Raw genomic sequence first — 15180 nt, forward strand, 5'->3', positions numbered from 1 at the left:
CAAATTCCCAATTACTATAGTCTGAACATGTCTCCCAAAGGTCCAGGTACTAGAGACTGAGTATCTAAATTTATATCTTAATGGTGTTTGGAAATAGAACATTGGCTAGCTAGCCAGCAGGACTAGATGAAGTCATAAGGGTAGGGTGGTGAAAATGGAAGAGCATCTCGAGTTAATATGCTTTGCTTTATCTCCTCATGTGATGCCCTTTAGTGTATTATGATGCCGTAGGAACTTCCTCACCAAGATGACAGCATGCTCTCAGCCTCCAGGGTTACAAGTCAAATAAAGCTCTAGTCTTTGTGAATTTCCCAGTTTGGGGTAATTTGTTATAAGCAACAGAATAAACTGAAACTTAAAGTAGGATCAAAGATGAGACTTTCTTAGTTACTTTTGCATATTTGTAACCGAAGTACCCAAAAAGACTACTTGAAGTGGTAAATTGATTTTGGCACATGGGTTGCTTGGTGCCATGCACTTGAGAAGAACATCACAGTGGCAGGAGCATGTGACAGAGGGAGCTTCTTCACGTTAGAGCAGACAGGAAGCAGAGAGAGTATCATAAACTAAGGACAACATTCAAAATAGGTTCTGGTCACTACTTCCCCCAATATTCACCTCAATTCCCCAATCTTCCCCAACCTCCTAAAACAGTGCTACTAGCTAGTGTCCAAGCATCCAGAACATGAGCTTGTGGGAGACAGCTCATATTCAAGACATAATAGAGAAAAAAATGTACAGTAAAACGTAAGTGGCACTGGGGTGGGGGAGGGGCACAGAGGCAGGCAGAGCTCTGTGAGTTTGAGGCCAGCCTAGTCTACACAGAGAGTTCTAGGTCAGCCAGAGCTACATAGTGGGATCCTATCTCCAGAAAAAAATGGGAGGGCGGAGATTAAATATATTTTTACTTGTGTTTTTTAAAGATAAAAAGACTATTCTTGATCACACAGCAGTTTCTAGTGCACAAGAGCATCTCGGGCTGAAAATTCTACAGTTTCCTAAGGATTAGCATGTAAGAAGAACAAGAGTACTAATGAAAAGAAACTGGCTGCTTCACCTCCTTTCTGGCATAACAGAGATCTCTCATTTCAGGGTGTAGATCTCTACTAAAGGGGTAAAGCATTCGCTGAACTGTTCTCCCTTCTCCCCTCTATCTTCTTTAGGTAGGGACTGCCCATCACAAAATTTGCTGAATTAAAATGAAGGAATTTTATCTTTTTAGCAGCCCCTGGATTCCCCCCATGTACGTTTCTTTCGCTTGCAAGCCCGGGTATTGAAGAGAAAGACAGCCTGCAAGAAGAAAGCTGAAACAATGAGAAGGAAGGGGGAAATGAGGATCTGGGGCCATTTCTAACCTCTAATTCCAATTAGCCCTAAATCCATTAATCTCTGACCCTCTCCCAGACTGGTTACAGAAGTCAATAATTCCATTCTTGCTTCATCTATTTTCTGGGTTGCAAGTGAAAGAAACTCAGCGCAGGAATGCTGATTAATTCATCCCACTTTAATAATCCCAAAATAATCAGACATGGCTCGCCTTGAACCTCCAGCTCCCAGACCAGCCTTAATCAGTCTAATTGAGCTTAATTTAAAGGTCAACCTACCCCTTAAAAGAGAAAGAAAAGTGCACTAAAAAAATGACGTCAGGTGCTTTACAAAGGGAATTGATTAAGTGTCATTTCACCCACCTGATGATTTTCCAACGGTGTTCTTATATCATTTATGAGGGAACTAGGCCTCAGAGAAGCTACGACAGACTCTCCAAAGTATAGGCAGCTAAAAGAGGCAGTGTTACAAAGGGTCTCAAAGCACTGTGCCTACACAAGGAAAAAGGTAACTGGGTGTGGCTCCCACCTGTCATCCCAGCCCTCTGGAACTGGAAGCAGCAGGACTGAAGCAAAATTGAGGCCAGGTGGTGCTAGAAACAAAAAGCCTTTGTCAGAGAAGACAAATACGATACCACCAGCTTCCCCCCCCCACCGCCCCGCCATGCCCCCCCCCAGTTATATTTCTTTTCAAACTCTGACCGACCATTAAGACTCTGAAGTCCTATTTGCCGCTCTGTAACTCATTTTGCATTTAGGTGTTTCCCAACGAATGAACACAATCTTGTACTCTTATAAAGATGATACTGTATACAGTAGGCAAGGAAGTACACCTTTAGATCACCCTTGAAGAAAGAACTCATTTATTCTGTTGTAAAAAAAAAAATGCACTTAGCTGACAATTTCCAGCTTTGGACCTAAGGCTATACTTCCTAGAGAGCTCCACCTGACGGCCGAGAACAACAGGGCTTCAAGAACCCAACCATTGCTCCCTAAGAAGCAATCTAGGCTCTCAGGCAAAAACGTGTGTGTGTGTGTGTGTGTGTGTGTGTGTGTGTGTGTGTGTGTGTGTGTTGCACAGGACAGTCTGAAGTCTTTTTACCTAGTCTTGTTTTTTAGCCTTCCCCCAGGCACCACATTGGCATCTAGAGTGGGGAAGGCTTTTGCCTATCCAATCCTGGTCTCTCTCTTTCATCCCTTTCACAAGACTTTACTCATGAACAAACCACTTGCATTTTCTTTTCTTTTCTTTTCTTTTCTTTTTTTACTTTATCTCAGCTTGCCTCCTGGAATCCCCAGCTGGCACACTAATCAGTGAGCAAGGGGCAAGACAGATAGGGTCCAAGAGAAAAATCATCCTTTAGGAAGACATAGTTTCCTACAGGTAAGGCAGCTGTGGTAGAGCTGTGTAATTCTAGCACAGTAAAGCAGATTGTGCTGAATATGCCAAATGGCTTCTCTTAGCTGGAGGGAGCACCTCCTCAAGACCTGTCAGACTGTAGGATTTATGGGAGCATTTCTATCTTAGTGATCTAGTCCCTCTTTACGAGGATGATTGCTTCACAGGCCTGCCACAGGTATTTACCATCAGGGCCATTATAGCCCACTGAGTCATCCAGGAGAGGAATCCAAGTTGATAATTAACATCCTGAGGAAGGTAATTGTGAAACACTTAAGCATAGGGCTATAGCTTCTGGCTCAGTGTCAGTAAGGACAACCTGTAGGGCACATCACACTTAATGAGTCAGTAGCTACCTGAGATGATTAGGAAAAAAACTGGAGCATATTATTTTTTATTATCATGTGCAGAGTGAAGATTATGTCCTTTTGACCTATTTTGTTCTTTCATTCCCAGGTAAATAATAACCATTCAGAAGCAGAGAAAATGAACGGTTCTTCTGCTTATTAAGGAAAGTCATAAGCCCGTGGTGTGTTCTTCTAAAGAGGAAAATTGTAGGGCAAAAGGGTCTGTCTTTCTTTCCTTTTTTGTGTGTCTGATGGTGTGTATATTCAGTGTATGTGCGTGTGTGTGGGTACATGCAAATGTGGAGACCAGAGGAGGAAGTCAAGTGCCCTACTCTATTGCTCCCCACATTATTCCTTTCAGACAGGGTCTCTCATCAAACCTGGAGCTCATCATCAGGCAACTAGCAAGCTCCAGTGACCCTCCTGTCTCACATAGACCAGGCAGTACAGCTTTTGATGTGAGTGCTTGGGATTTGAACTCAGTCCCTCGTGTTTGCATAGCAAACATTCTTACCTGCTGAGCCATCTGTCCAAACCATAACAGCTTTTTCATTTCTTTCCCCTTATGAGTTACCTTTCCATTTTAATTGTGAAAGTGATTTTTCTTACTTTAGAGTTAGTGAAAAGTGAATGGCAAGGATGCTTCACAGTCTAGACAGAGCACGTGTATTGACAATGAAATGGATAGTGGGTGGTTTGACCTTGCAACGAAAAGCTGCAGCAGTGCCCTTTAAGTGAAGAACGAAACGCATTCAGGGACAAGGAAACAATCTACCCAACGGCTTTAAAGTCTTCCTACATTTCTGTGCTCGTCTCAAACACTGATGATTTAAATATAACTGCCAGCCAGGCCCAAAAGGCATTGTTTCATACTCACTAAGTTTTCTCTCATCATGTCTTCTCATTATCTTTGATGCATATGCTCTAATCACCATGCACACAAAAACATGGTTTTTACTGAAGCATGCTGTTATCAGTTCTGCTCTTTGGTAAGCAGACACTGGAGAGTTAGGGGTGCATTGTCTGTGGAAGACAGAGAGAGAAAGCAAGATTAAACACAGAAGGACTTCAGATCCCAATGCCTAGCAGACTGCTGTGAGAGAAAGAGAAGCAACAGAAGAATCGGATAGAAGGAGTCAAGGTTGCAATGCGTGTGTGACAAGTCCAAACAACAGGGTGGACAAGTGCTAAGGCAAAGGGCATCTATCTCTTAAGAGAGCCCCCATGAGCCAAGCATAGTGGCACACGCCTTTAGTCCCAGCACTCAAGGAGGCAGAGGCAGATGGATTGCATTGAGTTTAAGGGCAGCCTGGTCAGGATGGCCAGGGTGACACAGAGAATCCCTGTCTCAAAAAACCGAGAGAGAGAGAGAGAGAGAGAGAGAGAGAGAGAGAGAGAGAGAGAAGAAGAAGGAGGAGGAGGAGGAGGAGGAGGAGGAGGAGGAGGAGGAGGAGGAGGAGGAAGGGAGGGAGGGAGGGAGGGAGGGAGGGAGGGAGGGAGGGGAGATGGGGGAGGGAGAGAGAGAAAGAGGAAGAGGGAGAGAGACAGAGAGAGGGAGGGAGGGAGGGAGAGGGAGGGGGGAGGGAGAGAGAGAAAGAGGGAGAGAGACAGAGAGACAAAGAGACAGAGAGAGGGAGGGAGGAAGGAAGGGAGGGAGGGAGAGAGAGAGAGAGAGAGAGAGAGAGAGAGAGAGAGAGAGAGAGAGAGAAGTGAGCCCCAGGCTGAACAGAAACATCCGTGTCCTAGGTGTATTCCCCCTCAGTTTCAGTTACTGTCTCAGAGCTACACAAAATAGCATGGTGGATTTTCAGTGTGCTACAGCTGCAAGCTGTTGCTTAGCAGCATTCCTGGACTTGCAATGGAGCCAACAACTGTTTGTTGTTACTGCTGTTGTTGTGTTTTGTGTTGTAAATTGGTCCTCAAGTTTTTATCCGAGGGGCATCCAGGAAGATGCCTAGGCATGATGGCCTAGTCTATCAGAATTGAGACACCAAGCTTTTTTTAGGCACTTTACATGTTCTTCATTTACTCTCTAGTTTATACCAAGTACTTAGCTCTCAAGTTAAAAATCTAAGCTGAAAGCCTGGCGCAGTGGTCCACACCTTTAAGTGCAGCACTCTGGAGGCTGAGGGAGGTGGATGTCTGTGATCTAGAGGCCAAATTGATCTATATAGTTAGTGCCAGAACAGACAGGGCCACATAATGAGACCTTGTCTTAAAAGCTAACTAAATAAAAGCAACATGGTATTGTCATAAGAACAAGCCCACTGATCGATGGAATGGAATTGCAGACCCAGACTGGAATTAATCCACACACTTATGTACACATGATTTTCTGTTAAAGAGGCCAGAAATACACACTGCAATAAAAACAGCATCTGATGCTGGTCAAACTGGACAGCTGCACGTAAAAGAATGCGAACAGAGCTACACCTATCACCCTGCACGAAACTCAACTCCAAATGAATCGAGATTTTAACATAAAACCAGATACCTGATACAAGAGAAAGTGGGAAATAGCTTTGAACTCATTGGCACAGAAGATTTTATAAACTGAGCCCTGTTAGCACAAGCACTACGTACAATATATTGGACCTCATGAAACTGAGAAGCTTCTGTAAGGCAAAGGACAACCGGATTCAGATGAAGTGGCAGGCTACAGAAAGAGAAAAGATTTTTACCAACTATACATGGCTTAGAGAGCTACTATCCAATCTATATAGAGCTCAAAAATAGATATAAAGAAAACAAATAACCCAATTAAAACAGAATTCTTAACAGTAAAAACCCAAGTGGCTGAGAAATACTTAACGAAATATTCAACATCCTTAGCCATCAGGGAAATGCAAATCACGACTACTTTGAGATTCCATTTTGCACCTGTCAGCATATCTAAGGTCAAGAAAACAAGTGACGTATCAGACTGGACAGAATGTGAAGTAAGAGGAACACTCCTCCATTCCTGATGAGAGAGCAAATTCATACAGCCACTGTGGAAATCAGTGTGTCAGTTCCTCAGAAAGTTGGGAATCAATCTACCTCAAGATCCAATTTGTGGGCATATATCCAAAGGACACCCCATGGTTACCACAGAGACACTTACTCAAACATATACGCTGCTGCTCTCTTCATAATAGCCAGAAATTGGAAACATCCTGGATGTCCTTCAACAGAATAATGGATAAAGAAAATATGGTACATTCACCCAGTTGAGTATTACTCAGCTGTTTAAAAAAATGGTATCATGAAATTCACTGGCAAATGGATGGAATTAGAAAAAAATATCATCCCAAGCGAGGTGTACCAGACTGAGAAAGAAAAGTATGGTATGTATTTGCTTATATGTTGATATTAGCTGCTAAGTCTATGAGAACCAAGCTATAATCCATAGAACCACAGAAGGCAGAAATAGAGTAAGTGACTAGAAAGAACACTTTAGGGAAGGGAAGTAGAATACATACTTATGGATGGAGAGGTCTGGAATGGGAGGATCAAGTGGGGAGGGAGAGGGGAGAGCTAATTGTGGGAGTGAATATGGGAAGAGAAAGGTAAAAATTAAGGGCTATTTGAGGGGTAGTATGGGAACCTACTATAGTAGAAACTTCTAAAATGTATACATATATAAAGGGGATGTAAATAAAATCACCAAATAATGGGGGAGACAGAGCCCTAACTGGCCGTCTCTTGTCATCAAACAAAGCATCAGATACTAAGGTTGGATGCCTTCTAATTGAGTTGTTGACTAAAGGGGCCCCACAGGAATCCCCCCCCAAACAACCCAGGCTGTTGCCAAGACTATAAGTTACTTTCCACACAATGACAGTGAGGCCCCATTGCTGAAGACTACACCTGCAAAACATATTGAAGATGGAGATGTTGGGCCAATGTCTACATAAAGCATTCACCCTTATGTTCCAGTGTCTTTGATACAGGAGGGTACTCTGCATCCTATCAAAAGAGAAACATAAACGCCAAGCCTTTTTTTCTACAATGGTGTAGTACCTGCAAGATATACTAGGGAAATAGTGACACAAAGCTTGTGGGAGTAAACAACCAATAACTGCTCTGACTTAAGGACCACTCCACTATATGGAACCTATTCCCAGAAATGCATGGGTGAGCAGGAATCTGAAAGCAGATAGCACAGGAACCTAGTGTAAAACCAAATAATGGTAGTCTATAAAAGGGGGTAAACCTTTGGTGATAAAAATACCTCCTAATAATATTGTGCTATATTCATAGATCAGTGCCTTGTTCAGGCATCATCAGAAAAGCTTCCTCCTGAAACAGATGGGAACAAATATAGGAGCCTACAGCCAGATATTATGCAGAGTGAGGCCTTAGAACACTCATTTCTAATTGGGTTGTGTTTATCAAATCCCTCCCCTCAGAGCTCAAGACAGCACCCTGAAGAGGAAGCAGAAAGAATGTAAGAGTCAGACAGGATGAAGAACACCAAGAAAACAAACAAGGCCCTCTAAAACAGTATAAGGAAAGTGCACATGAATTCACAGAGACTGAAGCAGCATGTGAAGGTCCTACATGTGTGTCTGCACCTGACTCTTTGCATTTATAGTATGGCTTTCACTTTAGTCTTTTTATGGGACTCCAGAGTGTGCAAATCAGAGTCTCTAATTCGTGTGCCTTCTCTGGGGCTCTAATCCTTCTCATCATTTGTCTTATCTGACATCAATGGATAGTTTTTATTTTGTTTTACTTCATTATACTTTTTATAATGAATGGATGGATAGATGGGTGGATGGATGGATGGAAGAATGAATAAATGAATGAATGAAAACCTAGTTACTAGGGCAAAGGTTGACATTTGAACTGTCACTTACACCTGCTGGGACAGGGAAAATAAGGTTTTCCTCCAGTAGACTGACATGGATACATTGGCTATTACAGGACAGACCTCCTGTTCAGGAATAGCTGACCGACAACCACCATATAATGGAGTCCTAAAGTTTTGGTATGCTTTTCTTTGGTTACGCTCTGTTGTTTTGTTTTGTCTGTCTCTCTCTTGGGGTATGGTTTTAATTTTTTCTTGTTTTCTCTTGAGGAAGCACGATCAAAATATATTTAAATTTAATAGTTGTTTTAAATAATAAAAATATAAGAGAAGAGAAGAGAAGAAAATACAACTGGCATAAAAGCACACTAACATAGCTGGCAGCATGTCTGTCTCCACAGAGCATAAAGCAATGATCTCACATGGTCAATGTTTTAAGGTTGATCAATATGCTAATTCTTTTCTAAATATTCTTTTTTTTCTAAGTATTCTTAAACATTTATGCTCTTTCTAAAAATTGCCTAGAGTTCCAAACATGAAGACTAGTACAATCTCTACTTTTGTGTGTTGTTTGGAGACAGGGTCCCTCTATATAGTCTTAGCTAGCCTGGAACATGCTATATAAGCCAGGCTGTCCTCTAACTCAGAGATATCTGACTCTGCCTCCTCAGTGCTGGGAATAAAGGCGTGTACCACCATATCAGACTACAATTTCTTTTTAAAAATTTATTGTTGTTGTTGTGATTGTTTTACATTCCAAATGCAGTTTCCACTCTCTCCTTCCAGTCCCAACCCTTTTGCCCCCCTCCCTGTTGCCTCTCAAATCCATTCCTCCTCATTTCTCTTCAGAAAAGGGCAGGCCTCCCATGAATATCAACCAAATATGGCATATCAAGTTGCAGTAAGACTAGGCACCTCCCCTTGTATTAAGGCTGAATGAGGAAAAGGGTCCCAAGAGCAGGCAAAAGAGTCAGAGACAGCCCCCTGCCTCACTCTCACTCTCTCTAGAGTTTCACAAGAAGACCAAGTTACACAACTGTAACATTTATGCAGAGGGCCTAGGTCAGTCACATGCAGGCTCCCTTACTGTTGGTTCAGTTTCTGTGAACCCCTATGAGCCCAGGATAGTTGATCCTGTGGGTTCTCTAGTGGTAACCTTGACGCCTCTACAATATCTTTCTTAAAATTCAACATTTTTGAATTTATCTCTTTTAACAAATGTTTACTAAAAACTTGCAAAACCTAAAGACAATACCAAAATAGATAAGGTATTTATGATAGTGCTTTCCCTAGAAGAACTAATTTAGTATTTAATGATTATTCATTTCTGGACTGCTGTGTAGCATTCATTCAAATAATTTATTGAGCAATATATCAGTGCCTTCATCCATTCTCCATCATGGTGGAGTTATTTTCCTATAAACCAGAAGCCCAAACAAACCGCATCTCTCCTTCTTCTTGCCAGACACTTGCTGACAGCAACAAGAAAACTAAACTACCATAATAAGGAGTGAGAAAGAAACATCCATTTTCAGGGCATCTTTCTCTCTAACTTTTTTTTTCAGACAGTCTCTCACTGAACCTGGTGATCACCGATTGCCTAGGCTGGCAGCCAGTGAGATCTCCCAGTCTCAGGCTTCCAGCTATGGAGTTACAAGCCTTTCTTGCTTTTCTCTCTTTTTTCCACTTATTTATTTTGTGTATGTGTGAGTGCACACACACTGGCATAACACTGCACACATCACACTCATGCAGCATGTATGCAGAGATAAGAGGGCAACGTATACAAGTTGGATCTTGCCTTCAACCTTGTGAGTGTGGGTCCTGGGGTTCAAACTCAGATTGTCAGGCTTAATGGAAAACACACAGGCCTTTTATGTGGCTCTGGGGATCTAATCTCAGGTCTGCACACATTTGCAACAGCATTTTATCCAAAGAACCATCTCCTCGACCAAAGAAAGCACATGAGGCTTGCCTGGCTTATACAGAGAGACTTTTTAAAATCCTTTTATTAAGACTTGGCTATTTTCACAACTATAATCATCAGGCATTCAAATACATTGCAGGAATATGCATAACATTAAAGGCTGGGCACAATTTAAATGCAACCAACTCAGGAAAAACAAACCCGTACATTTGATGACCATAGGCCAAGAGTAACAGGGGAAAGTTGTTCAAACTGCAATGTTCTTTTCACTACCTCTTCAACTAGGAAGCCATTTCTAAAATTACTGGTCATGAAATAGATTTTAAAGCCATTGTAAAATTTAACTTTTTATTATGGTAAAATCTGCAGAGCATAAAAGCATGCATAAACATGTAAAATTCAGTGGCATTTAGCAAATCAGAGAGAGGTGCAACCACTACTACTTCCTTGTTCCAAAGCATTTGACTATCCCCAAAAGACACCTGCATCCATCAGGCTGTTGCTGGTTCCTGGAAACCAGTAATCTTTTTCTTTAGATAGATTTGCCTATTTTTGGATATTTCCCATGAATAAAAATCATACAACATGTAAAAAGAAATCGAATGGGCAGCATCAATGACAGCCAGTGAGCACATGAGCTCACCACCAAATGCCTCCTCTACATCCCACCCAAACAATAAAGGAACAAATGGCGGGGAGTCACATAGGCCAGAGCCTTGTGTCTGCTTTCTCCCTGACAACCTGTAAGGAAGGACTCCTCCAAGAACCTTTTCTATTCATAGCAGTGTAGACATTCAATCTCCTTGCTTTCTAAGGAATAAATCCAATGCTCCCTTTTGGTCCCTGACCTCTTCACCTTTGCCCTTTTGCATTAATTTTGCTGGGGGACTTTCCCAAGGGAAGAAACTAAGGCCACAAACTGCTTTCTGAGATTCAGTTATTAAACGCCATCTTGGTGGTTAGAGGTTTCTATCTGTCTGATTCCTGATGACAGAATGGACAACCACAGCTTGGTGAGAAGACCTCCCTGAAAGTGAAAAGGAACTGAATGAAAATGGTTAAGCCAAGCCAGGTGTGGTGGAACATACCTGTGATCTAAGCTCTCAGGAGATAAAGGCCAGCCTTGGCTACATGGCAAGTGTCAAGGCCAGCTTGGGCTAAATGAGATTTTGTGCCATAATCATGGGTCACACACTAGACAACCAAGTACCAAAGACAGCAGCTCAGTCATCTCAGGTGACCCATAGACACGTTACATTGCATGGCAAGACAGGTTGGACCCCCTTGGGATTCCAAGGAAGTTCTTTGTGGGTTTTTATTTGTTTTGTTTTGTGTTTGTTTGTTTGCTTGTTCATACTTCTTGAAATAGAAGCCAGGTGGACACTTATGGCTAGTTGTTATCATAAGAGCAGCCTGAATTATTGGGATTCTAGGTGAGAGAAGCATGGGAGAATGGAGAAATAGAAGGATCCAGAGGGTCCTAGAAACCTACAAGAAGAACATTATGATGGGAGGATCTGGGCCCAGGGGTCCCGCTCAAACTATGGCACCAGCCAAGGACAATACAGGCGGTAAACTTTGAACACCTACCTAGATCTAGCCAATGGACAGGACATTCTCCACAGTTGAGTGGAGAGTGGGGACTGACTTTCACACGAACTCTGGTGCCCCATATTTGACCACATCCCCTGGATGGGGAGACCTGGTGGCACTCAGAGGAGGAATAGCAGGTAACCAAGAAGAGACTTGATACCCTATGAGCATATACAGGGGGAGGTAATCCCCCTCAGTCATAGTCATAGGGGAGGGGAGTAAGGAGAAAATGGGAGAGAGGGAGGAATGGGAGGATACAAGGGATGGGATAACAATTGAGATGTAATATGAATAAATTAATAAAATACATTTTAAAAAAGAGCAGCCTGCCCCTGAAATCATCCCCTGCCTGACACTAGGAGTATACCAAGGGTCCAAAATAAAAGGACAAACCTGCCATCCATTGTCCTCTTACCTTCCTCCCCCCTTCTCTCTCCCTCCCCTCCCTTTCTCCTTCCCTTTCTCTTGCACTTTATAGTCTCAGTCTCTTCCCCTACAGTGCCCCTCCCCCTCTTCCTTCTCTCTTTCTCCCTTTCTACGATAAATCTCATACCATACATGTGGTGCATAATTCATATTTAACAATATTTAGCTTGATTGATTTTCCTGTGCATTACAAAGAGAGGAAGTCCAAAATAAATGCTTAACTCGCTGTTAATATGAATACAAATAGCGGATGTGATTCAGAAAATATTAAAATATAACATAGTCTAGACTTTAACCCAAATTAAGGACCCCTAAGGATAAATTTCCCTAACTCATTTTTGTATGATCCGTCTTGATATAAGAGGCTGCTCTATAGTTTAGATGGTGGACATCCCTCTTAGTAGGATTTTAAAGGCATCACAGCATGATGGTACTGGGAGATGCTATACTATGTTTTAGAGCTTGGTACTTGGGAGAGATCCTTAGCTCATCAGCGGTATGCTCATAAGTAGGATTATAGGTTCCTGGTTCCCTTCTCTTTCTATTTCTTTTTTTCTTGGCCAGGAAACAAGCAATTTTGCTCTGCCATATACTTTCACTGCGATGGGCTACAGGGCTAATTAACCACAAATTAAAATCTCCAAAACAATACTCCAAAATAAATCCTTTCTCGTTATAATTTTTTTAAAACTCAGGTATTTGTTACGAAGAAGAAGAAGGAGGAGGAGAAGGAGGAGAAGGAGAAAAGGAAGGAAGGAAGGAAGGAAGGAAGGAAGGAAGGAAGGAAGGCCAGAAGGAAGGAAGAAAACTAACACAGGGTCTGCTTTTATCTGTCTTCTTTAGTATGGGATCTCAGTGTGTGTCCGGATCCTCCTGCCTCAGCCTCCAGAATGTTGCTATGACAGGTGTGTGGCACCATGCTGGCAGCCACAATGTCCTCTTTGAACCTGGACACCTACAAATCAGAGTCATCAGAAATATTTCTCTGACTCTTTTCCTCACTCCTGCTGAAGTAAGGCCTTCAGGCTGAGGTAGAAGCAGAAACAAGAAGCACTACTTTTGGCGTCTCCACAGGATGCCTCACTCAAGCTCACAGAACCTTTCTCTTTGCCAGTCCGTACCAGTGGCAATTTTTTGTCTTTTCTAACTGTGCTGCCTGGTAGCTGAGAAGTCAGCCTGCCCATGCCCTGGAGAGGCAGTGTCTTTCAGTTTAGGGTAACCTGTCAGCCTGGGTGAAGGCCTTTGCACTGCTGCCCCCTGGGAGTACATTAACAAAGACAGCTTCCTGGGTTATTCAGAGCCACTTTCCCAAGCAGCTCAGCAGGCAGGAAAACTCCTCCCTCCACTATCTTTGTCTTTTAAATGTGTCTCTGGACACAAAGCAGCACTGTGTGAAGGCTAAGCTTCCTGGTGCGGCTAGTCCAGCTAGTGTTTCCTAGTTTTCTCACCCCCACCCCCCAATCCTAGGGTTTAAGCAGCAGTCAGAGCATTAGGCTAAAAGATAGTAGACACTGTGAGGCATTGGGGGCTTTAAATGAGCCACACAGCGGATATGATATGGATGTTATTATTATATGGGCGAGGGGTACGCGAGAGAGAGAGAGAGAGAGAGAGAGAGAGAGAGAGAGAGAGAGAGAGAGAGAGAGAGAGAGAGAGAGAGAAGGAGATAAGAGAGAGGCAAGGAGGCAGAAGAGACAAGGTGAGTTTGTCCTTTTAGCTGGTCCACCTAGTGGCAGGCAGGTAATGATGTCATAGGTTGCTAGGCAGTCTGGGGGCAGTATGCTAACAGGTGGTCATGAGGGATCTGCTTTCAGTGAATACTGTTTCTCTTGGGCAATTAGGAAAGGCTTTTAAAGACTGAATTAGCTATCATGGAACTGATTACTTTGAGATCACACTGTGGCAAAACAAGTTTGGGTCCCCAGCTCACTTTCTATTGCTTCTTTTCTCTCCATGTTGCTGCTCTCACTTGACTATTTATCAAGGTAGGACACATCCAAAATCAATGCTGGTGTGATGCTCTTGGACCCCCAGAACCCTGCTAAAATACCCAGCTTCAAGAGATTTTTGTTATAGTATCACAAAAATAGACAAAGAAAAGGGCATTGCCTATGGCAGTGAAATACAGTCAGTCACTGGACAGTGAAGACACAAGAGTTGAAAGTCTCCATCTCCCAGGCATAATACACCTCATATTTGCTATCTGCACAGCACTAATCCGCTGTGACTACAGAAAGCAAGCTACAGAGAAGAGGAAAATGCTTTTCCAGATGTTTGTGGGGAGATGACGGTATAGTGTGAGCATAGGCACTAATGGCAAGCAAGAAAATAAGCTAGCAATTGCACTGACACATGCAGCAGTAGCAAACGTTTTCCTGTAAAATTCAGAAGAAATTAACAAAGAAGCAGACTGAAAAATAATTTGGGTTTGGGTTTTCGTTGTCGACACTAATTGTGAAAGGAAGATGATTTTTAAAGGGCTTATTACTAGACGATCCAGCTGACCTCAGAAATAAGCAGATGTGCCTCTACCACTGGGAGACAGTTTTAGAAAGGATTCCCCCTTGTTAGCTCAAGTTTATTCCTATCCGTACACACAAACTGCCTAGGGATTTAGACATGGGCTGACTGCAGAATTGCATGTGGTAAGCCAGAGCACCATAATAGTGGGGAACACAGATTTTGGAACATGGCTGTGACATTTAACTAGCTGTGTACTAATGAGAAATTTATTTAGTTTCTCTACATCTCTTACCTATGGTCAGCAGATGAAACGAAGATGCCCAATTCATGCAAATATGGCAAAAAAAATTACATAGCAGTATGTAAAATGTGCTTAGCACAGTTGCTGGCACCTAATCACTCAAAAAGTAGTTGCTGGCAACATTTTGCCACCATCTCATTTTAAGCAGAAAACAGAAACCCATGTTTTAGGTCTTTAGGTGCAGAGCTTAACTCCTTATAAATGTTTGTACTAAAGCACATTGCGGGCTAGGGAGCGGGATCAGCGGGTAAGTGCTTGCTGGGTAGAACTGAGGTCCCATGTAAATGCTGGGTAGGAGTGGCAGCCCAACTGTAATTTCAGCCTGGGAAAACAGAGATAGGGATTCCCAGAGCAATTTGGCTAGCGCGGCAAGCCATATGGTTGAGCTGTTATTGTGACTGAAATACATGGCGTCAGTGAATAAGGTAGAAGCGTGATGGAGGAGGATTCCTGACATCACCCATGTGCATGCACACCCCCCACACATGTGCACAGATACACATGTAAACATGCATATAGACACACGCACCACTGATGCACACAGGAGAACACAAAGATACACACAAAAATAAGGAAAAGAACACTGTTAGGTGGGGATGATGGCATG

At 42.7% G+C, this 15180-nt stretch overlaps 1 protein-coding gene across 1 annotated transcript in view; it reads right to left on the bottom strand.

Moving 5' to 3' along the window:
- LOC311601508 (uncharacterized protein) overlaps positions 1-15180 on the bottom strand; it is a 231228-nt gene that overhangs the window by 171790 nt on the left and 44258 nt on the right. Inside the window, exons 4-5 of the mRNA XM_084789002.1 lie at positions 3949-4094; positions 1855-1918 (exon numbers count right to left, since the gene is read on the bottom strand). Of these exons, the coding sequence (XP_084645128.1) occupies positions 1855-1918; positions 3949-4094 (210 nt within the window). The remainder of the gene's footprint in view (positions 1-1854; positions 1919-3948; positions 4095-15180) is intronic.

Source organism: Acomys minous (assembly GCF_964271855.1).
Source record: "Acomys minous genome assembly, chromosome: 7".
Taxonomy (NCBI): domain Eukaryota; kingdom Metazoa; phylum Chordata; class Mammalia; order Rodentia; family Muridae; genus Acomys; species Acomys minous.